Raw genomic sequence first — 22,276 nt, forward strand, 5'->3', positions numbered from 1 at the left:
ACCCTCCTCCCTCCTCCCTATTGCACAGAGCACTGGGGCTGTTTCAAGGAACCTGATGTATTTTTTTTTTCTTTTTTTTTTAGTCTCGTTGCCCAAGGATGGAAACATGGCTGGCTAAGCCATCAACAGGGAGCCTGTAGTTTTTGTTTTTTGCTTTCAAGCCCTGATGCTGTTACTGGGGTAGCAGCTCAGTCCTCGAGCAGGAGAGGTGGCAGCTGGGGTCCTTCTGAATCCTGGAGCTCTGCAGGTCCCACAACCAGAGCAGAGCTGACCCTGCCTCTTCACCTGGGCTGTTCAGGGCTATGCAAGGGTCACCCCTTCACCCGCTTGACCTGACCACAGAGGTTTGGAAAATCAGGAAGGAAACACTGTAGCTCATTAAGAAGATGCAGGCCAACAAAAGCCTTCAGCGATGGAGGATATTTTAGGCAGACTTGTTGAAATAGAGTTTTCATGCAGCAAAATTCAATTTTTAAAACATATGTACAGTAACATTCACACGGTTGATAATATAGCTTATTCCAGTCACCCCATAAAAGTTCCCACATTCTGTCGACTTGTTATCAATTCCCTTTCCTCCTCTGATCCTTCTTAACCACCCATCTGTTTTCTGTCCCCATAGTTATGCCTTTTCTTTTCTTTTCTTTTAGTTTTGCCTTTTCTAGAAGGTCATTTAAACAGAATTAAACAGCATGTTTTTGACATCGTTATCTTACTGTAATGCTTCTGAGATTCAGAAAGCTTACCTGTATCAGTAGTTCATTCCTTCTTACTGCTGAGAAGTATTCAATTGTGTGGATACACCACACGTCGTTTATTGATTCACATGGTAAATGTTGAGTACTTAGCTTGTTTCCAGACTTTGGATATTATAAATAAGGTGATTGTAAACTTTCAGGCTTTTCTGTGGATTCATGTATTCATCCCCACTCCAGTACTCTTGCCTGGAAAGTCCCATGGACAAAGGAGCCTGGTAGGCTGCAGTCCATGGGGTCGCTAAGAGTCAGACACGACTGAGCAACTTCACTTTCACTTTTCACTTTCATGCATTGGAGAAGGAAATGGCAACCCACTCCAGTGTTCTTGCCTGGAGAATCCCAGGGATGGGAGAGCCTGGTGGGCTGCCGTCTATGGGGTCGCACAGAGTCGGACACGACTGAAGCGACTTAGCAGCAGCAGCATGTATTCATTTCACACCTAGGAGTGGGAATACTGCGTCATATATGCTAAGGGGATGTTTACCTTTATAAGAAACTGCCATGCCACTTTCCAAAGTGACTCTACCATTTTGCATTCCCCCAGTATTGCAGGAGGGTTCCAATTGTGTTCTCTCCACATCAGCGCTTGGTATTCTCAGTATCAGTTTTCTAAAATGTTAGCCACCCTAGAAGGTATAAAGATTATTTTTACATTTTGAAGATAACAGGTTCCTAAGGAGAAATGCTCATTATTTTTATAGCACATAAAATAATTTCTACTTATTGTGTCTGTTTCCTTATTTGTTCATTTTCTGTCTCTATTAGAATGTGTTTTGGAAAGACACTTGCATCAATAAATATATGTGAATGGATGAGTGAATGGATTAGGGAAGAGATAGGTAGCTTATGACAAAGGCTAGAATGTCAGATCAGCCTTGGGTTGGAACCTGGGGCCCTTGTCTTCTCTTCTGCAATATACACTTTCATGGAGGAAGCAACTTGCAGGCTGGGTTGGGAAAGAGAAGAAGACTTTTTGTTTTTTAAATTAGAGCATCTCTTGAAGGAGACAGACATCATGTGGAGCCAGAGAGTCATGAAGGGCATGGCATGTTTGGGAGTATGAACCAGTCCTGTGTACAGAAAACGTAGTGTGTGTTGAAGGCATCCTTGGGATCACATGGGCGATGTAATAATAATAATGCAAAAGCTTTCACTGCTTACTGTGTGCCAGGCGGTTCAAAGCTCTCTCCATAGGTTAATTCATTTATTATTCCCAATGGTCCTGTAAGCTTACAGCACTATCAGTCTCCTCATTGTCCAGACAAGGGAAGTGAAGCACAAAGAAATCAAATACCTTGCTCAAAATTATGCATCTAAGAAGAACCCAGGCGGGTTATGTTCCCAAGTCTGTGCCTCTAACTTCTGCACTGCACTGCCAGGTTAGGAAGGGCACGTTAGTTAGTTAGGGAACCGTGTGAACCACTGTAACAGATAACCCCCAAATATAGTGACTTGAATAAGACAGAAGGTAGGTTTTCTCTCAGATGTCTGTCTAAAGGGACAAAGTGCAGAGCCAGTGGGTCCAAGGTGGTCACTTCCACTTCTCACCATCTTCCAGCCAGTGGGAAGGGAAGAAGGGGCCTAGGAGGCTGTACCATGCAGGGTGCTAAGTCACTTCAGTTCTGTCTGATTCTTTGCAACCCTATGCACAGTAGCCCACCAGGCTCCTCTGTCATGGGATTCTCTAGGCAGGAATGCTGGAGTGGGTTGCCATGCCCTCCTCCAGGGGATCTTCCTGACCCAGGGGTCGAACCCACATCTCTTCCATCTCCTACATTGGCAGGTGGGTTTTTTACCAGTAGTGCCACCGGCGAATCCTGGGAGGATGTATGTGCTTAGTCGTTCAGTTGTGTATGACTCTGCGACATCATGTCACAGAGTAGCCCGCCAGGCTTCTCTCTCCATGGGGATTCTCCAGGCAAGAATACTGGAGTGGGTTGCCATTTCCTTCTCCAGAGGATCTTCCCAACCCAGGGATTGAACCCAGGTCTCCCACATTGCAGACAGATTCTTTACCATCTGAGCCAGCAGGGAAGCCTGGAAAGATGTACACCTTTCTTTTAAAGGAATGACTGAAACACATACATCCCATTGGTGAGAACTCAATCACATGCACACGCCAAGTTGCAAGAGAGACTGGGAAATGTGGTCTATAGTTGGACAGCCATGAGCTCTGCTGCAACTCAAGGGTTCTCTTATTGAAAGGAAGACTGGGTATTGGTGGAAAGCTAGTAGTCCATGCCACAGTCTGCAGAGTATTCACTGGACTTTGAACTCTGTCCTGTAGATGATGGTGGTGGTGGTTTAGCTGCCAAGTTGTGTCTGACTCTTGCGACCCCATGGACTGTAGCCTGCCAGGCTCCTCTGTCTATGGGATTCTCCAGGCAAGAATACTGGAGTGGGTTGCTATTTCCTTCTCCAGGGGATCTTCCTGACCCAGGAATCGAACCTGGGTCTCCTTGCATTGTAGGCAGATTCTTTACCAACTGAGCTACAAGGGAAGACTTTAGATGAAGAGGTCCTAGCAAATGGCCTCTAAGTGGGGAGGTTTCAGGCCTTGGGTTTTAGATCATTCAGAAGTTGCTCAGAAGATAAAGGAGAGAGAAGTAGACAAGGGGACCCTTCTACCTCGTGCGTCTGGAGTTTTGTTTGCTATCTCTGCAGTCCTTGCTGCTGGCAGGAGTCAATAGGTTGGGTTCTCTGATGGAGTGCTTCCAGGCACAGTGAGTGTGTGTGCTGGGTGAGAATGGGAGCCATCAGCCGTCTTAGTCATTCATTCATTCATTCAGTGACTGTTTATCCAGCCTGGTGTTTGGGTACAGCGCTCCTGCGATGGTCCCAGCAGGTATGATGGATGCTGGGGGCCAAGTGCAGTTCTCAGTGTGTTCTCCAATGATGCTGAGAGCAGTGTGAAACCTTGGCGTGCCACACTGACACCAACCTCTCTTGTTGTTTCTTTGGCCCTCAGGACCCCCGGAGCAAACACAAGTTCAAGATCCACACATACTCCAGCCCCACGTTTTGTGACCACTGCGGGTCATTGCTCTATGGACTTATCCATCAGGGGATGAAATGTGACAGTAAGTACATGTGCCCTCTAGGAGCCTCTGCTGCCCCAGCTGCTTCCTTATGGTTTGGGGCCCAAGTCTGCAGCACATTCTCCCAAGTCCTGGGTGGGCTGGGTACCCTTGGCGTGATGCTGAGTAACAATAACCAACAATAACCATTTATTTAGGGCACGATTCTTCAAGGCTATCCTTGGGGCCTGGATTGGCCTTGCTCATACCTGGGTGGTGGGTTAGCAAGTTGGTGCTGATGCAGGACCCTGAACTTGGGCATGCAGGTTCCAGGGGGCTCTCCATCCTTTTGCCATCCTTCTCTCCCCACAACTCATTTACACTTTTTTTTTTTAATCTGCCTGGTGCCTCCTGGAGGTTGGGTGGGCTGAGAAGGGATGCCGTGCCCCCAGCTCCCGTGGAATCTCCTGAAATGCCCCGTGGGGTGACCCAGCCTCTCCTGCCTTCTCAGACTGGAATGAGGGACCGCTAGTGAACAAGGGACTCCAGGCACGGCCTGGAGCAGCCGTGGGGCTTAGGGGAAACCAGCCACCCATTGAAAGAAGCACAGGGGTGCTCCAGGAGTGTGGACAGGGAGCCAGTATTTATCACGTCACACAGGAGACTTCAGCCAGTCAGATTCAGTTTGCATATTCCATTCGTCTTGCCCTGGGTCTTAAGTTTTTTTCTTGCAGTTAGTTATGGTGGATACTGTGGGGGCTCAGCTCAGGTTCCAAGATGATGCCCCTCCCAGGGCTGGTTTATGACCACAGATTGGCAGATGCAGGGGCAAAGGCTCGGCCCTCTTGTGTCAGTCTGGGACAACACTGAACGGTCCTCTGAGCCCCTGAGTCCCTCCTCTTGTCAGCCTTAGGGCATCCTCATGGGCCCAGAGCCCCTCACTGTAAACCTGCTCACAACTCCCATTCTCAGACTCTTTCCAGGGAACCCAGCCTATCATCAATATTTAAAAATCGGGAGAGGTCAGGATTCCTGCTTACTCCTGAAAAATGGGAAAATCTTGGCAACTTTGGGCGTGCACCCTGCAGGGCTGTGCCCTCAGTGGGAGCTGCTGTGTTCTCTGGTTGGCCAAGACCACCACACCCGCACCTTCCCTCACTATGTTAGACACCCCCGTGTCACTGGAGTTGGTGACTCTGGCTTCAGAGCCTTTGCGGGTATGCCAGGTACCTCAGCCTTCCGGGAAGGACAGACACCTTCCGCCTCCTCTGTCCATGAGGGCCTGGGGTGTCGGGGTTTTGGAGAGGGGGAGTTGGAGAAGCAAGCCCTTCGGGTGAGACCCGGGCAGGGCAGGCTGGTCTCCGCCCGCCTCGGAGGGAAGGAGAGGAACCGGAGGGGTCCAGCCTGGACCAGCCTGAGCCCCGCGCCCTGCCTCTGTCCCCGCAGCCTGCATGATGAACGTCCACAAGCGCTGCGTGATGAACGTCCCCAGCCTCTGCGGCACGGACCACACGGAGCGCCGCGGCCGCATCTACATCCAAGCCCACATCGAGAGGGAGGTCCTCATTGTTGTCGGTAGGTGGCGCTGGGGCTCCCTCGCCGGCTCCGCTCGACCTGGACCCGGCTGGAGCGCTGAGTCAGGGGAACGAGGGATGGGCGGCGTGGGGGCGCGGCGGGAGCTGCGGCGATGCTACCTTCCTCCTCGGCCCCTGGCCCCATCCCACTCCAGCCTCTCCCCGCCGTAGGCATCCTTAGAAACTGCACCCCGCAGGGCGAGGCTCTCAGCACCTCCTGTGCGCTGGAGCTCAGAGCTGGAGCCGCCCCGGGAGTACGTTGGTTTTCTCCAAGACCTCAGAGGTGTTGTCACGAGCCAGTAGAGCCGACAAGATGCTGAACACCTTAATTTTATGGCAGGCTCTGGCCGGTGGACTAAACCTATTCTAAAGCCAGATATTGTACTTTGAAATGGTTTTCATTCCTAATAACGGTGAAAAATAATTCAAATTTAGATTATTTCTGTTGCCTTCTTAATTTTCATTTATTTCTACTCTGCAGATCTATTATTTCTAGATTTTTGTATGACGTAATGATGGGCAGTGCAATTGGTTTATCTCTTCCATGGGGAAAAATAAAGGTTTCCAACTTCCTTGTTGTTCCCCACCCCCTTTCGCTCCGTATCTTTGGAGCCTGCAGTTCTGTTTCCTTTATTACCATAGCAGAGAACGGATGCTTGGTTCTTCCCCGAACTTTTCCAGTGGGAAAATAGAGTCTTGATGATAAACACCCAGTTTGGGAGAGTGTTACATCTTGGGGAAGAGAAGAGATGCGGTGTTTATCCCTGGGGCTTTCTGCATATTTGCAGTGTTTCTTTCTTAAACCTGATGGTTACCGCTCTGGTCCTGTTCTGTTATTCTCCATACTTTTTGCAATTCTGAAATACTTCATGCTACATGTAAGAAAGAGGGATAATAGAGCCTGCTGAAGAGGTGCAGCGTGGTGTCTGGCCCTCCTAATGGAGCATTTAGGAAATATGTGGCTCAGACACATACAGCTCAAACGGAATGAAAATGCAGCTGGCTGGTTGGGTAACTTAGACATGTGTGTTACGTGGGTGTGCTAAGTTGCTTCAGTTGTGTCCGACTCTTTGCAACCCCATGGACTGTCGCCAGCCAGGCTCCTCTGTCCATGGGATTTCCCAGGCAAGCATACTGGAGTGGGTTGCATGCCCTTCACCAGGGGATCTTCCCAACCCAGGGATTGAACCTGTGTCTCCTGGGCCTGCTGTAATGCAGGCAGATTCTTTACCTCTGAGCCACTGGAAAAGCCCAACCTAGCCATAAAGCTGTGATAAATTCAATACTGAACTGGGCCAGAATGGGACTGAAACTTTGAAGGAATTCTCTCCCCAAGTCTTGTGTCAAACTTCTTAGACCTCATCACTAATTAATTTATACAAGGTTTTATGACTTAGTATCTTAGAAGACTGATCATAGAAGGGATTGATTTTGCAAAAATTGATCTCAGGCTCCAGAATGGTTCAGCTGCTCTGAAGAATTGTGCCTATACCATGTAAAAGTTGAAAAATATCCCTGTAAAATATAAACTGTTTTAAGGTGAGGTTCCTGACACCCAGTGGGCTCTTAAGGAATGTATGTTTCATTTGATTTGCTTTTTCCTCTGAAAGGAAGGTGAGCACCTGACTTTGTCCCAGTGGAATACCTGAGGGTCCCCAAGGAGTAGAATGTCTCTTAGGAGACAGGGTAGGCTTCCCTGGTGGCTCAGATGGTAAAGAATCTGCCTGCAATGCAGGAGACAGGTGTTTGATCCCTGGACCAGGAGAATTCCATGGACAAAGGAGCCTGGCAGGCTACAGTCCATGGGGTTACAGAGTTGGACACAACTGAGTAACTGTCACTCACTCTAGGAGTAGAAGCCTCAAGAAAAGCTGAATTCATCCACTGTCTATAAACTTCCTGGGTGGATGGGGCAAAAATGAGGTTCTGCTCCCCTCTACTGTTGTTTTCTATGAACTACACTGACTCATATGTTACTATGGACAGCCCCGTCTTTAACCAACCCATTGAATGCACAGTGCTTAAAACCAAAGGACAGCATAATGCCCTCAAGGTCCATCCATTGTTGCCACCATAAAAAGATAAATAATTCTGTGGCATTATAGAGGCCTTAGCTAATGCAGGGATGTAATCATATTGCATTATGCAAATGTATCAGAACAACATATTGCATACTGTTAACTTAAACATCGTGCTGTGCTCAGTCGTGTCCAACTCTTTGTGACCCCATGAACTGTAGCCCACCAGGCTCCTCTGTCCATGGAATTCTCCAGGCAAGAATACTGGAGTGGGTAGCCATTTCCTTCTCCAGGAGGTCTTCCCAACTCAGGTGTTGAACCCAGGTCTCCCGCTTTGCAGGTGGATTCTTTACCATCTGAGCCACCAGGGAAGCTCCTAATCTAGTATGACCTCATCTTAACTTGATTGCATTTGCAGAGACCTTATCTCCAAACAGGGTCATTCAGATTAGTCTTGAGCATATCTTTTAGGGGGATGCAATTCAATCTATAACGAGGGGAAGGAAGGGAAGTGGGGGCTCCCTTAAAGTTAGGGACTGGATATCTGCATACTCAGGGTTCTGCTAGCACTAACTGAGTAGCTGCTGCTAAGTCACTTCAGTTGTGTCCAACTCTGTGCAACCCCATAGACGGCAGCCCACCAGGCTCTGCCATCCCTGGGACTCTCCAGGCAAGAACACTGGAGTGGGTTGCCATTTCCTTCTCCAATGCATGAAAGTGAAAAGTGAAAGTGAAGTTGCTCAGTTGTGTCTGACTCTTAGCGACCCCATGGACTGCAGCCCACCAGGCTCCTCCATCCATGGGATTTTCCAGGCAAGAGTACTGGAGTGGGGTGCCATTACCTTCTCCGAACTGAGTAGCTACCAGTGTGTTAATAGTGGTTTGTAATTTTCTGAGTGCTTTGATATGGGGTCATCCAATGGAGGTAGTGGTGTTGCCAGCATGCAGACAAGGAAACGAAGACTCGGTGAGGCTGGACGACTTGCCTGATGTCACGTGCAGAGCAGGGATGAGCACCCAGCCTCCGGCCTGCAGGTCACTGTGCCCTGCTATCACTAGCTCACCGTGCCAGGCACGGTCCGAACCTGGCCTGAGTCAGTTGATTGATTGATGGTAGAAGAACCTGATGCTTTGACTGCACTCCTCTAAATATAGACCTGAGTTGGAGATTTTGGTTCAAGTGATTTATTGGAGCTGCTCATGAAATGAGGCGTGAGGATGGAGCAGGGACATGCTGAAGGGAGTGTGATTTCCGCTCAAGACCAGCTTTAGGCAGACCCCATGGGGTTCCGGAACACACCTGGCAGTGCAGGGTCAGCTTCTCCTAGAGGCTGGAGGGACGTTCTGACAGGTCCATTCTGTGGACTGAGTTGAGTCCCCCTAAAATCCACATGTGGAAGCCCCAACCCAGTGAAATGGTGTTTGAAGTTGGAGTCTTTGGGAGACAATTAGGGTTAGATGAAGGTGGGCTCTTGTGAGGGGCTTGGTGGCTTTATGGCCACAGGAGGGCACGACAAGGAGGTGGCCAACCTGCAAGCCAGGAAGGGGCCTATCACCAGGACCTGCACCTTGATGTTGGACTTCTTGCCTCCAGAGCTGTGAGAAATAAGCATCTGCCATTTAAGCCGCCCAGTCGATGGTATTTTATTACAGGCTGGGCTGACTGAGACCTCGCTCCTGGCTACTGAGATTGAAAGCAGGAGGGAGGTGTTACCTCCCAGGCCCCATGGCTCCTGTGTGGCTGAGGGCAGCTCTCTGGACACGGGGCAGCTGTGAGCCACACTCAACTGCAGCTGGGAGCTGGGCGTGGTGGCCAGCCTGGAGGGGGCCTGGGAGGGGCCTGGGTCACCTGGGTATCCCTCTGATCTCCCCAGCATCCTTCTGGTGTCATTGTTGGGACTCCAGGCCCTGCTCCTTGATCTCAGCCAGACAGAGCAGAGGGAGCGAGAGGCCAGATGTGGCCTATGGTGTTGAGTTGCCCCACTTCATCTGCACCATAGAGGCATGCCCAGTGGTGTGACTCACCACTCACCAGTCGTCTGCTCTGAGCGTCACATGCTCTTTGAAATCCCACCGTCTCCAGAGATACAAGGCTACACGTGCTTCTGAAAGATCTGAGGGTTCCCTCATCTCCTTTGGCTCCTCAAATCCAGGCTTCGTATCTGCCATCAAGGATCTTGCAGGGGAAAGCTCGGGATGGAAATCTGATCAGTCCTGTCTCTTTGAAAAGCTCATCAGTGGTGTCTCATTGCCCTTGTGTGTGTGTTAGTCGCTAAGTCGTGTCCAGCTCTTTGCGACCCCATAGACTATGTGGCCCACCAGACTCCTCTGTCCATGGAGTTCTCCAAGCAAGAATACTGGAGTGGGTTGCCATGTCCTCCTCCAGGGGGTCTTCCTGACCCAGGGATCGAACCTGGGTCTGCCACATTCCAGGCGGATTCTTTACCATCTGAGCCATCAGGGAAGCCCCCTCATTGCTCTTAGGGCAGACGAAATGTACTGTAGGGATCTCATTATGTATCCTGTCTTTTAATTCTTCCTCCTCTCCAGGCCACCACCCACCATAGGACAAATGCACACTCTGTTCCCTCGGTCTGGAGTGTTTGCTCTTTTGTCTTCTTCCATCAGGTTGCTCTTTCCCTTCCTGTAGGTCTCAGCTCAGTCTCACAGACACGGATACTTCCCTGGATCTCCACTTACTGTAGACGTTCTCTGTATCCTGAACTTGAACTTGTGTCCGTTGTGGTTTTATGTTGGGTTGTTTAGTGCCTGCATCTCCCACTGGCATTTACGCTCCATGAGGACAGGGCTGTGTTGGCTTCCACACCACTCTGTCCCGGCACCTAGTACGGTGGGCATCACTAAATCTTTGGGGCATCAGTGGGTGTATGTATGACGGGGACAACACTGGAGGGTCCTGCAGGATCCTGATAGATGCCCAGACTTCACAGATGATTCCCAGCCAGTGCCTTCTAAAGTGAGGAGCTGCAGTTTAGATGACCCTGTCAACGCCATCATTCTTTTTTTATTGTTGGTTTTTTGTAATTTGCAAAGCATCATTCTTAAAGGAAAGAGACCACACAGAGTCCTAAGGACCAGGTCCAAGGTCAACAGCACATGTTACTAGGACTGGGACCCACCCTTTGGAGTGATGACTACCCTTATTCCTGGATAATGGGGAAAAAACACAAAACAGAGGATTTTGTAGAATCATGGGAAATCAAGTGGTCGTCATGACTCCCTGTGGTATCCTGGTGGGAGGCAGTACAATCAGAAGCCACGATCAGAGTTGTAGAATGCTCCTGGAGGTTATGAAGCCCATGTCCTTATGTATAAAACACCTCCCCCATTCAAGTGAGTATCTCCTTATTAACACACCCAGCTAATGTCCCATTTTTACATTTCTGTCTACACTGCAGCCATCTGCAAGTCCTTAGCCATATTCATAGTTTTACCTCCCAGAAATTGGGACTGTTCTCACAAAAAGCCGAAGGAGCAGTTTTTTGGATGTGTCTCTTTGGAACACCCATTCAGTGTTCTTACCACTGTGCTGTGCTGTACACAACCTCATTAGCCTAAACCATCTCCTGGAACGACTTAGGAACTCCCAATATTTTGTGTTTAAATCCTTCCCAAAATCTGACATCCCCACATCCAAAGAAGAAGAGCAGTGGTCCAGTGGTTGAGTCCAAGCTTCCACTGCAAGGGGGATAGGTTCGATCCCTAGTCGGGGAACTTAAGATACCACTTGCTGTGTGTAATGCGGCCAAAAAAGTATTTTTAAAAATTGAAAAAAGAGAAGAGCATTAGAGAGATGTAAATTCTTGACAGGCTATTATGAAAGGGTGAGGTTCGCATCCATCTATAGACTAGATTCCAAGAGAGATTTTAAAAGCATTGTTAAGAGAAAGGAAACGGATGTTGAGAGCTCACAGAAGCCCCTCCTGTTATGTAAAGAACTGCCTACCTTCTATGTGAAACTGTTAGTGTTAGCTGCTCAGTCCTGTCTGAGTCTTTGCAACCCCATGGACTGGAGCCCGCCAGGCTCCTCTGTCTATAGTATTTCCCAAGCAAGAATTCTGGAGTGGGTTGCCATGCCCTCCTTTAGGGGATCTTCCCAACCCAGGGATTGCACCCACGTCTCCCACATTGCAGGCAGATTCTTTACCGTCTGAGCCACCAGGGAAGCTTCTACGGTTGTATCAACTAGCACCCTTGTTCTCTAGTTTAGACTGGGTTTGGCTGATGGTCAGTGGTGTAAAACCAATATGGCAGAACAAGACTAGAAGAGCAGAGGGCAGCCCTGGGTATGCTGTACCTGAGGGGTGAGATGGGAGGTAGGGGTAATTGGGAGTAATTGGGTATCTACAGTGTGAGAAAGGTGGCATGTTACAGGTAGGAGGGTAGAATGAGTTCAGTAAGCATAGATGTTCATTCAGGGAGGGCTTGACTACCAGATTGTATCCATTGACAAATAAGATCTCATCTCTGCCCGCGGGAGCTCACAGCTTAGTGGGAGAGACAGATACAGATAGTTATATTACAATGTGGCAAATAATGTGATTGTGCCCTGAGAGCACCCAGAGGGGCACCTGAAGCTTCTTGAAGGAAGCCATGGCTGAGTTGACTCCATAAGATATATAAAGGTTATCTGGGTAGAGCAGCTTTGTGTCAAGGAAAAGAAGAAAAATGATATCAGCTCTGTTTATTGAGTTCTTATTACATGCCAGGAGCTCTACAGACGTCAATTCATTAATCTTCAGAGCAGTCCTCTGTCGTAGGTATTATTATTGTCCCCATTTTACCAGTGAGAAAACTGACGCACAGAGTGGGTTAAGTAACTTTTCCTGGAATCACACAGTAAGTGGTAAGTCTCAGATCTGAGCCCAGGCAGCCCGGCTCCATGGCCCTCGGTCCCAGTGGGATCCTGAGTTCCAGGCAGAGGGATACGGTGCACAGAAGTCTGGAGGCTGCAAATGGCAGGGGGTGGGGGAGGCTGTTAGCGGTCGGGTGTGGCTTCCCTTCCCTACGTTCTGGTTATAAGCTTCTCTAGAATCTGCTCACTCACTCCCAGTCATTCACTTACTCATTAACGGTGTGTATGGAGAGGGACTGCCTTCCCTGGTGGGCCGCTGGTTAAGACTTCACCTTCTAATGCAGAATCAAGGCACCGGTTCTGAAGGTCCCACAGGCCCCTTGGCCAAAAAACCAGAACATAAAACAGAAACAATATTATAACAAATTCAATAATGACTTTATAAGTGGCCCACAAAAAATCCTTTGAAAATATGTCTTGAGTTTCCACGGCTTGTCAGGCATGTTCTAGACACTTGGGACCCAACATGGGGAAAAACAAACCTCTTTTCCTGGACAAACATCACAACCTGGGGTCTTGCCAGTTGCAAGAGACTCTTGGAACTTTTTCTCATCTTTCTTCCTTTTGTTCGCCATGGAGAATGTCCTTCTTGTCAGGTTACGTTCCTTGCCTTTTGAGTTTTTTTCAGACACTCTCTGTCCATTTATTCTTTGAAACCTTTGAGCTTTGGGAGTTTGGAAAACACAGCCAGAAAGACCCGAAGGCTATTTCTGCCATTTGCCCTGTCAGATCCTGCCCCGAGCTGGTTCTCTCATTTAAGGGGAAAGGGAAGGAGGGAGGCAAAAGGAAATGTAAAGAAGAAAAATTCAGGTGGATTAATATCCCAAATAATGCTAAAGCTGAAACTCCAGTACTTTGGCCACCTCATGCAAAGAGTTGACTCATTGGAAAAGACTCTGATGCTGGGAGGGATTGGGGGCAGGAGGAGAAGGGGATGACAGAGGGTAAGATGGCTGGATGGCATCACTGACTCGCTGGACGTGAGTCTGAGTGAACTCCGGGAGTTGGTGATGGACAGGGAGGCCTGGCGTGCTGAGATTCATGGGGTCACAAAGAGTCGGACACGACTGAATGACTGAACTGAACTGAACTGAATATCCCGAAATGACTAATATCTCAAAATACCACCCAGCAATTACAAGGAGATACAATGAGCACAAGCTAGGCTGCTAGGGCCCACTAGGGGGCAGTCTTTGCTTTGAAAGCCGTTCCTTCCCAAAGGCTGTCTTTTCGGAGATGCCCAGACTTGCAGAACAACACCATCCTTGTCCAGAACGGATGGTGTCACGGCAACAGTTACCCACCTCCCCCCCACCCCCGACTAAACAGCTGTGTCACTGGGGCTCAGAAAAAGAAAGTAATATCTCAAGGTCACATAGCCCGTGGGGATAGGACCCAGTTCTTGTGGGTTTCCTGATCCTTTATACATTACGGGTTAGTATTTTTCTCCAACATTTTGTTACAAAAAATGTCCGACACACAACAAAGTGTAAAGAATTTTACAGCAGTCATTTATCCATCACCTAGATCCCGCCATTAACACTGCTTAATCATGTATCCATCCGTCTCTCTCTCCATCCATCACTTTGTCTTATTTTTAACACATTTCAAAGGGAATTGAAGACATCAGTTCAGTTCCCCCTAAATCTTTCAGCCTGCACGTCATCCACAAGAATTCAAAACAAATTTGTAATTCCTTTAAATTTGTGAGGTAAAATTTACATACAGTGAAATGTGGTTATCTTAGGCATTCCTGTGGCTGAGTTTTGGCATGTGTATAGCCCTAACCCCTACAGAAAAGCTATGACAGCATGTTGAAAAACAGAGGCATTACTTTACCAGCAAAGTTCCGTCTAGTCAAAGCTATGGTTTTTTCATTACTCATGTGTGGACGTGAGAGTTGGTCTATAAAGAAAGCTGAGTGCCGAGGAATTGCTGCTTTTGAACTGTGGTGTTGGAGAAGACTCTTGAGAGTCCCTTGCGCTGTAAGATCCAACCAGTCCATCCCAAAGGAAATCAGTCCTGAATATTCATTGGAAGGACTGATGCTGAAGCTGAAACTCCCATACTTTGGCCACCTGATGCGAAGAACCGACTCATTGAAAAAGACCCTGATGCTGGGAAAGATTGAAAGCGGGAGGAGAAGGGGACAACAGAGGATGAACTGGTTGGATGGCATCACCGACTTGATGGACATGAGTTTGAGCAAGCTCCGGGAGTTGGTGATGGACAGGGAAGCCTGGCGTGCTGCAGTCCATGGGGTTGCAAAGAGCTGGACACGACCGAGGGACTGAACTGAACTGAACCCCTATCATGTTAATCCTCTTTTTTTTTTTAATCTCACAGCTGCCATTGAAGATCTGCTTAAAGCTGTGAACACCATTCTCAGAGAACCCCTTTGTGTACAGACGTGCCTGGCCCCCTACCCCCACACACCCCTCCAAGTTTCAATAATTAGGGCTTCAGATCTTTTAGATTACATCACACTTAATAGTTGTTAATTTTTTGGGGGGGGGATCAGTAATACAGGAAAATAGGTTTGTTCAAAACATTTCACTGTGTACTCATTAGAGAGCAAATTCCCTTAAAACAAATCTATCAAGACACCCACATTATTTTGCTTCTCTTCAGTGTTTTTGTAATGAAGTTGCGTTAAATCCTATCTCTATCTGTGGAACCATCTTTCTAAATGAGTTTATAGGTAGTTGTCTGCTCACCCCTGAGGCCAGGGTTCCCTGCCCACCCATCATGGGAAGCCTTTTGACTTGTGAGGTGGGAATTGGTGTCTGGACACTGAAGGAGATGGAGTTGGCTTGAGGAGATGGAGGGAGCTGAAGTGTTCCTTCTCTTGTTCCCTGAATGTTTAAGCCTCGTGGAAAGGTCAAGCCCAGACCACTGTCTGAGGCCCCCAAACCTGGGCACGTACTGGGTATGCAGTCATTGTTCCTAAATGCCTGCTGAATGGCATGGCTCGGGGTGCTGCCAGGACCTTCAGGGCTGTGACTCTACTGCCTTTGAGGGAAGTGGTCCTACAATAGCTATTAAAATATGCATATATATGCACACTCTGACTCTCAAATTTCCCTTTTGGGAATCTAGCCTATCGAAATAAAACACTAGCATGTAAGGAAATAATGCCCAGAATAAGCATGTTTATTGATGTTTTCTTTGCAGCAGCAGAGAATTGGAATCAGCCTAATTAGGCTTATATCCATTTTATAGGATATTATGCAGTTGTTGAAAACAGTGAATCAAAATTGATGCATGGGGCTTCTATGAAGCAGGTCATTTTGGTTTTTAATATGGGAGCTTGCTACACAAATACACGTATTTCACTTTGTGAAATATTTCACTTTGTGAAAATTCATCAAATTGTGCCATTATGATTTGTATGATTTGAAGTATGTATATTATACTTCATAGTATACTTTTATTAACTGAGAAGTTTAAATAGTAAAATTAAAAAAATAAAATAATAAAATTAAAAAAATAAAATAATAATACAATTCTAAAGAATCAAAGTCAATATAAAACACCAATGGATTAGAGCTATAGCTATTGACCTGGAACAGGCAGCCCACTGCCTGTTTTTGTAAATAAAGTTTTATTGGGATAAAGCCACACTCATCATTTGCATATTGACTCTGGCTGCTTCCATAGCACAGTGGTCAGTTCATTGAGTGGTTGTGACAGAGCCTGTATTGCCTGCAAAGCCGAAAGTTTTGGGGTTTTTTTTTCTGGTGCTTTCCGAAAACATTTGCCAATCCCTGATCTGGAGGCACATTTTTGATGTATTATTAAGTGAGAGGGTTAGGTTGCATAAAAATATATTTTGTATGATCTCATTTCCAAGAAATAACCGCCAGGCACTTCCCATGTGTGAAGTTATGTTTGGATGTTTTTATAAGGGTGGGAAGAAAGGTATGGAAGGGTACAAAGCAGGCTGTAAATGCTATAGGATCGCAGAACGATTGGGAAGGTGGGGATGGAGAGAGGCTGGGGCTGGGAGAGGCTGGATATCTTCTCTTAATATGTCTTGCTTGCGTGCGTGCTCATGTGTCTGACTCTTTGCGACCTTCTGGATGGTAGCCCACCAAGCTCCTCTGTCTCTGTCATTTCCTAGGCAAGAATACTGGAGTGGGTTGCCATTTCCTTCTCCAGGGGAAATTCCCAACCCAAGGATCAAACTCACATCTGAATTCTTTACCACTGAGCCACCTGGGAAGCCCCTAAAGTTTTCAAAAAAGAAGAAACGAAACCAGAGAAATATCTAGATAGAAAAAGCTAATTTAATAAAGCCTCCACCAACGATTGGAGTGAAAACTGAGTGGCTGATGCCAGTGATGGGTGATTGTGGCTTTGAGGACGACCGGGGCAGTGTTTGACTGGGGCGGTCCTCAGCCAGGGCAGAGCATGTGTTCCAGCTCTCATCCTCACCAGTGAGAATCTTGGGTAGCACCACCCTGTGAGCTGGCCTGTTCTGTGACCCTCATGCTGCTTCCATTTGTCACCATCTTGCATCCCTCGTCACTAGCATCACTGCCACACGTCCTCTTCTCTTCTGCCTCCCTTTTCCCTCTTCTCCTCTTCTGCCTTCTCCAGGAGGCAGCCCACGCTGACCTGACCCTCAGTCCCTCAACCCCACCTGCAGGTCTCTAACTTCTTTGACTTAAAAAACTCCAAATACTCTGGTGCCTTCTAACTGTTTCCCATGGTGTTACCTCCCCAAGCTTCCAAGTTGGGGGGGTGTTGCGCTTCAGAAATTGTAGAACCTGGTTGCATCAAGTGTGGTCTATGGACCAGCGGCATCAGTATCACCTGGGAGGGGGCTGGAAAGGCAGAACCCTGGGTTCCTTCTGGACCTGCTGAGTCAGAATCTGCATTTCAGCAAAATCCCTGTGTGATTCATGTACGCTTTGTTTAATTGGAGGCTAATCGCTTTAGGACACTGTGTTGGTTTCTGCCACACATCAGCATGAATCGGCCACAGGTGTACACATGCCCCCTCCCTCTTGAACCTCTCTTCCACCTCCCACCCCATCCCACCCCTCTAGGTTGTCACAGAGCACCAGGCTGAACTCCCTGTGCTGTGCAGCAACTTCCCATTAGCTAGCTATTTTACATATGGTGATGTATATATTTCATCTTTCTACTCTCTCAACTTGTCCCCTCGCCTTCCCCTGCTGTTGTCCGTAAGTCTGTTTTCTATGTCTGAGTCTCTATTCCTGCCCTGCAAATAGGTTTATCAGTACCATTGTTTCTAGAGTCCATATATATGCATTAATATATGATATATTTTCTCTTTTTGACTTACTTCACTCTGTATAACAGGTTCGAAGTTCATCCACCTCACTAGAACTGATTCAAAGCCGTTCTTTTTTATGGTTGAGTAATATTCCACTGCATATATGTACCACAACTTCTTTATCCATTCATCTGTTGATGACTGTCTAGGTTGCTTCCATGTCCCGGCTGTAAATAGTGCTGCAGTGAACACTGGGGTACATGTGTCTTTTTCAGTTATGGTTTTCTTTTTCAGTTAGGGTATGTGTTCAGTAGTGGGATTGCTAGGTTGTATGGTAGTTTTATTCCTAGTTTTTAAAGAAATCTCCATACTATTCTCCATAGTGGCTGTATCAATTTATATTCCCACCAACAGTGCAAAAGGGTTCCCTTTTCTCCACATCCTTTCCAGCATTTATTGTTTGTAGATCTTTTTTATGATGGCTATTCTGACCAATGTGAGGTATATCTTATTGTAGTTTTGATTTGCATTTTTCTAATAATAAGTGATGTTGAGCATATTTTTAATGTGTTAATTATCCATCTGGATGTCTTCTTGGAGAAATGTCTGTTTAGGTCTTCTGCCATTTTTTGATTGGGTTGTTTGTTTCTCTGGCTTTGAGCTGAATGCACGCATGCATGCTTAGACACTTCAGTCGTGTCTGACTCTTTGTGACCCCATGAACTGTAGCCCACCAGGCTCCTCGGTCCATGGAATTTCCCAGGCAAGAATACTGGAGTGGGTTGCCATTTGAGACGCATTAATCTCCAAAATATACAAGCAGCTCAACCTCAGATTCCTGTGCCCTTTAAAATTCCATGCACTTTTCCTGCAGACAACCTCAATGATGTATCTCGTCCACTAGGTGGCAGGCTTTACCACTCTCTGCTTCTGCCGTGGCGGCCACAAGTGGAAAGTCTGGGTGGAGAGTACCCCGCAGCCCACTGCGGCCATGACATTTCACCTGTCAGCATCTCTGGGCCAGGAATCCCCTTTCATAGATGGTCTGAACCTACCTGTGTGCCCTGGGATATCCCCCTGCAGCACAGAGCGCCTGGCTCTTGTAATGTGACCCAGAGCCCCTCTCTGCTTTGCCTCGGTCTCCTGTTGCAAGGGGAGAAGGCGCACCTTCCTTTTCCAGTCACAGCCCCACCTGCTCTTCTCATTGACTTGCTGCAAGTCTGTACAATGTAGCCCAGCATACACGCCAACAGAGTCTAGGATCACAGAGCCTGAGCAAGGGGCTTTGGAGTCGGGCCTGGTTCGATCTGACGTCTCTTGTGTGCTGGGCACCACTTGCCATCATGAACAAGGCAGCGCCTGCTGTTGTGTCCTGTGTTCTTTCTGATGAGGGAGGTGACCGCTGAGCAAGCAGAGTCCCTTCCCCGTAGTGATAAAGGCTGTGTGTGCATGCGTGCTGAGTCGCTTCAGTCGTGTCCTACTCTTTGCAACCCTGTGGACTGTAGCCTGCCAGGCTCCTCTGTCCATAGGCTTCTCCATGCAGGAATACTGGAGTGGGTTGCCATTTCCTGCTCCAGGGTGTGCAGGAGATGAAATAAGGCAGAAGGCAGTGTTCTCATGTAATCCTATCCAAAGTCCTGTGAGATGGTTACTAACACCATCTCCAAGGTTTTCCAGGTGGGGAAACGGAGGCACAGAGAGGGAGGTTCATAACTCCGTCAAGTCCCACGGCTCCGAGGGGGTAGAGCTGGGGTGTGAACCAAGTGTCAGTTCCTGAGTGTGGCTTTTTTTTTTTGGCTGCTCTGTGAGGCATGCAGGGTCTTAGTTCCCTGGCCTGGGATTGAACCTGCACCCACCGCAGTGAAAGCGTGGAGTCTTCACCAGCGGACGACCAGGGAAGCCCCCCCCCAGAGTGTGAGGCTCTTGATCACCCTCTGTCTCCTCTCTGTCCCCTCCTCGGGGGTTGGGGAGGTAGTGGTGGCTGCCGCTAGCAGCAGCTCTTTTCTGGAACACTTCCTGTGGCTGGCCTTGCCCAGACTCCATGAGCGCAACCTCCGCTGTTAGGGCGGCTTTGCCCGGGCTGCCAAGGAGGAAACGGGTGCCGGGCTCAGCTGCCTTCTGCTGTTGGAGACTTTGCTTCCTAGCACTCCATTTTTCTAGTATCTTCCACTTGCCCACTTTTCTCCTTTGAGCGTATGCGAGCCAGTGTTTACTGGGCTGTGAGGCTAATGTTAATGATGCTTCTTTAGGCTGGCCTGCCTGTTTCCAGAAAGGCCAGCATCATTGGCCAAGACCTGCCCAAGAGGCTGGCTGGATCCCTCGGTTGTGAGCGGTGGACCAGTGGGGGAGGCCTTCTCTCTCAACTTCACTGTGGAAGGGCCAGGGGCTCTCCCTTCCTGCTTGGAAGGCAAGGAATACCTGGGTGGCTCAGGAGGATGAGGTGAGGCTGGTGGAAGGACCCAGCCTGAGAACCACGTGGCTGTGGGAATTCCATAGGCCATGTGTGCGAGCATTTAGACCAGCGCCTGGGAGGTAGTCGAGATGCCGTATGTATTTGCTGTTACTCTGCTCAGCATGGTTTACCCAGCCCTGTACAAATTCCCTGACTGATTTTTGCTGGATTTGCCAAGTTTGAAGTTTCCTGTTTGGTGACCTTTTTATTTCCTCCCAGAGTGGCATGTTTTTAGGACATGGTTTCTTAGGTGAGAAGTTCAGCTTCTTGGAGACCCAGTCTGTAATGGGCAGGCAGAGAGAGGGGTCAGTGTGTGAGTCGCTCAATCGTGTCTGACTCTTTGCGATCCCGTGGACTGTATCCCGCCAGGCTTCTCTGTCCATGGGATTCTCCAGATAAGAGTACTGCAGTGGGATGCCATTCCTTTCTCCAGGGGATCTTTCTGACCCAGGGGTTGAACCTGGGTCTCCTGAATTACAGGCAGATTCTTTCCATCTGAGCCACCAGGGAAGCCGTAATAGGTATCAGCTCTACCTCTCTTGTTACCCTTCTGGGTACTGTATGTCCTGGGAGATTTGCACTTAATCTGACTCTTTGATGAGGAAGGGAGGCATTTGGCTGTACCTGAAATGATCTGAGAGAGGGTACCTGCCCAGCTGAGGAGTTCAGGGAACCTGGGTGCTAAGCCTGCCACTTTAAGACACATTCCAGTATATATGCAGCCAACATGTAGTAAGCACTTCCTGTGTGCCAGGCACTTTAAGGGAAGCATCACATGTAATACTCACCTTGAACCCTGGAGGTTTTACCCACTTTGTTCAGGTGAAGAAGGCGCAGCTTGGAGACGTTAAGTAATTCGTTTAAAGTCGCACAGTTGTGAAGTGGCAGATCCCTGGTTCAAAGCTGGGCTGTCTGGTTCCAGAGCCTGTGCTCCTAAGCTCTACCTTGTCCTGCCATCCTGGGTGCTTGAGCTGGTGGAATTGAGGGCATCCAGAAGGTGAGAGGGAGGGGGTAGAATAAAGCTCACAGCAGTTATCTTGAGAAAGTGTCTTCACTTTAAAATAAAAAGGTGTTCAGGTTACAAAGGGAAACATCAAGATACAAAGTGGTTTCAGCTTCTGGGAGAAGCAGATCTTCACGGGAAAACCCACTGGCCAGCTGGCATCAGGGATGCTGGGCCTTGCAAGGCTCCTGCATTGTTCAGGGAACCAGAGCTACCATGCGGACCCTGGAACAAGGGATTCATTGGAGGATTTGACCTTGCACAAGCTTGGAGAAGCTGGGGATATGAAGGGTGTGTTGGGGTCAGAGGAAGAGCAGTGAGTGGTCCAGGCAGATGGGGTGCAGTTGGTAGGTAATTCAGTCAGGCTGCCAAGAAGTGAAAGTGAAAGTTGCTCAGTCTGGCTCTTTGCGACCCCATGGACTACACAGTCCATGGAATTCTCCAGGCCAGAATACTGGAGTGGGTAGCCTTTCCCTTCTCCAGGGGATCTTCCCAACCCAGGGATTGAACCCAGGTCTCCCACATTGTAGGCGGATTCTTTACCAGCTGAGCCACCAGGGAAGCCCAGGAATGCTGGAGTGGGTAGCCTGTCCCTTCTCCAGCTGATTTTCCTGACCCAGCAATTGAACCGGAGTTTCCCGTATCGCAGGAGGGAGGATTCTTTACCAGCTGAGCTACCGGGGAAGCCCAAAGTGTCTGTTAATTAACCTCGTGACGCTCCTACTAGCATCATCCGATGGGCCACCCGGTACATATATGCTGGCTGCTTCTTGCTCATTTGAGGACAGTTTTTGGGGGCCCAGAATCTTTCAGTTCCCAGGTAAAGCTGCCCCAACTCTTTCAGCCACTTGCTTTGTGCATGTGTTAGTCACTCAGTGGTCTCCAACTCTTTATGGCCCCATGGATTGTACCCCGCCAGGCTCCTCTGTCCATGGAATTCTCCAGGCAAGAATACTGGAATGGATAGCCATTTCCTTCTCTAGGCCCCTTCCCCTACCCAGGGATTGAACCTGGGTCTCCTGCACTGCAGGCAGATTCTTTACCATCTGAGCCACCAGGGAACCTCCAGCTTGCTATCTAATCCCTAATTCACAAACCACAACTTCAGACACTGCACAGCAGACCTGTGAGTCCCCTCACCAACACAGACCCAGAGCTCCTCCAAACAGAGCTCTCATCAGAGTAGCGTCCTTATCAAGCCTGACCTGACCGAGAGAGAACCCTCCAGGGGTGGCAGAGGAGAGAGGGATCGTTCACTTCCTTGTTCTAGATGAGCAATTTCGTACTTTGCTGACGGCAGCTCGCTGCCAGAGGTAGGTTTACCCACCATGTG

The 22,276-nt window shown here is 48.4% G+C and overlaps 1 protein-coding gene across 2 annotated transcripts in view; it reads left to right on the forward strand.

Annotated features, from left to right (window-relative positions):
- Positions 1-22,276, forward strand: part of PRKCB (protein kinase C beta) — a 380,788-nt gene that overhangs the window by 196,508 nt on the left and 162,004 nt on the right. For both annotated transcript variants that reach the window (XM_055561653.1, XM_055561652.1), the window contains exons 4-5: positions 3,727-3,838; positions 5,222-5,350. In XM_055561653.1, the coding sequence (XP_055417628.1) occupies positions 3,727-3,838; positions 5,222-5,350 (241 nt within the window). The remainder of the gene's footprint in view (positions 1-3,726; positions 3,839-5,221; positions 5,351-22,276) is intronic.

Source organism: Bubalus kerabau, chromosome 23, assembly GCF_029407905.1.
Source record: "Bubalus kerabau isolate K-KA32 ecotype Philippines breed swamp buffalo chromosome 23, PCC_UOA_SB_1v2, whole genome shotgun sequence".
Taxonomy (NCBI): Eukaryota; Metazoa; Chordata; class Mammalia; order Artiodactyla; family Bovidae; genus Bubalus; species Bubalus kerabau.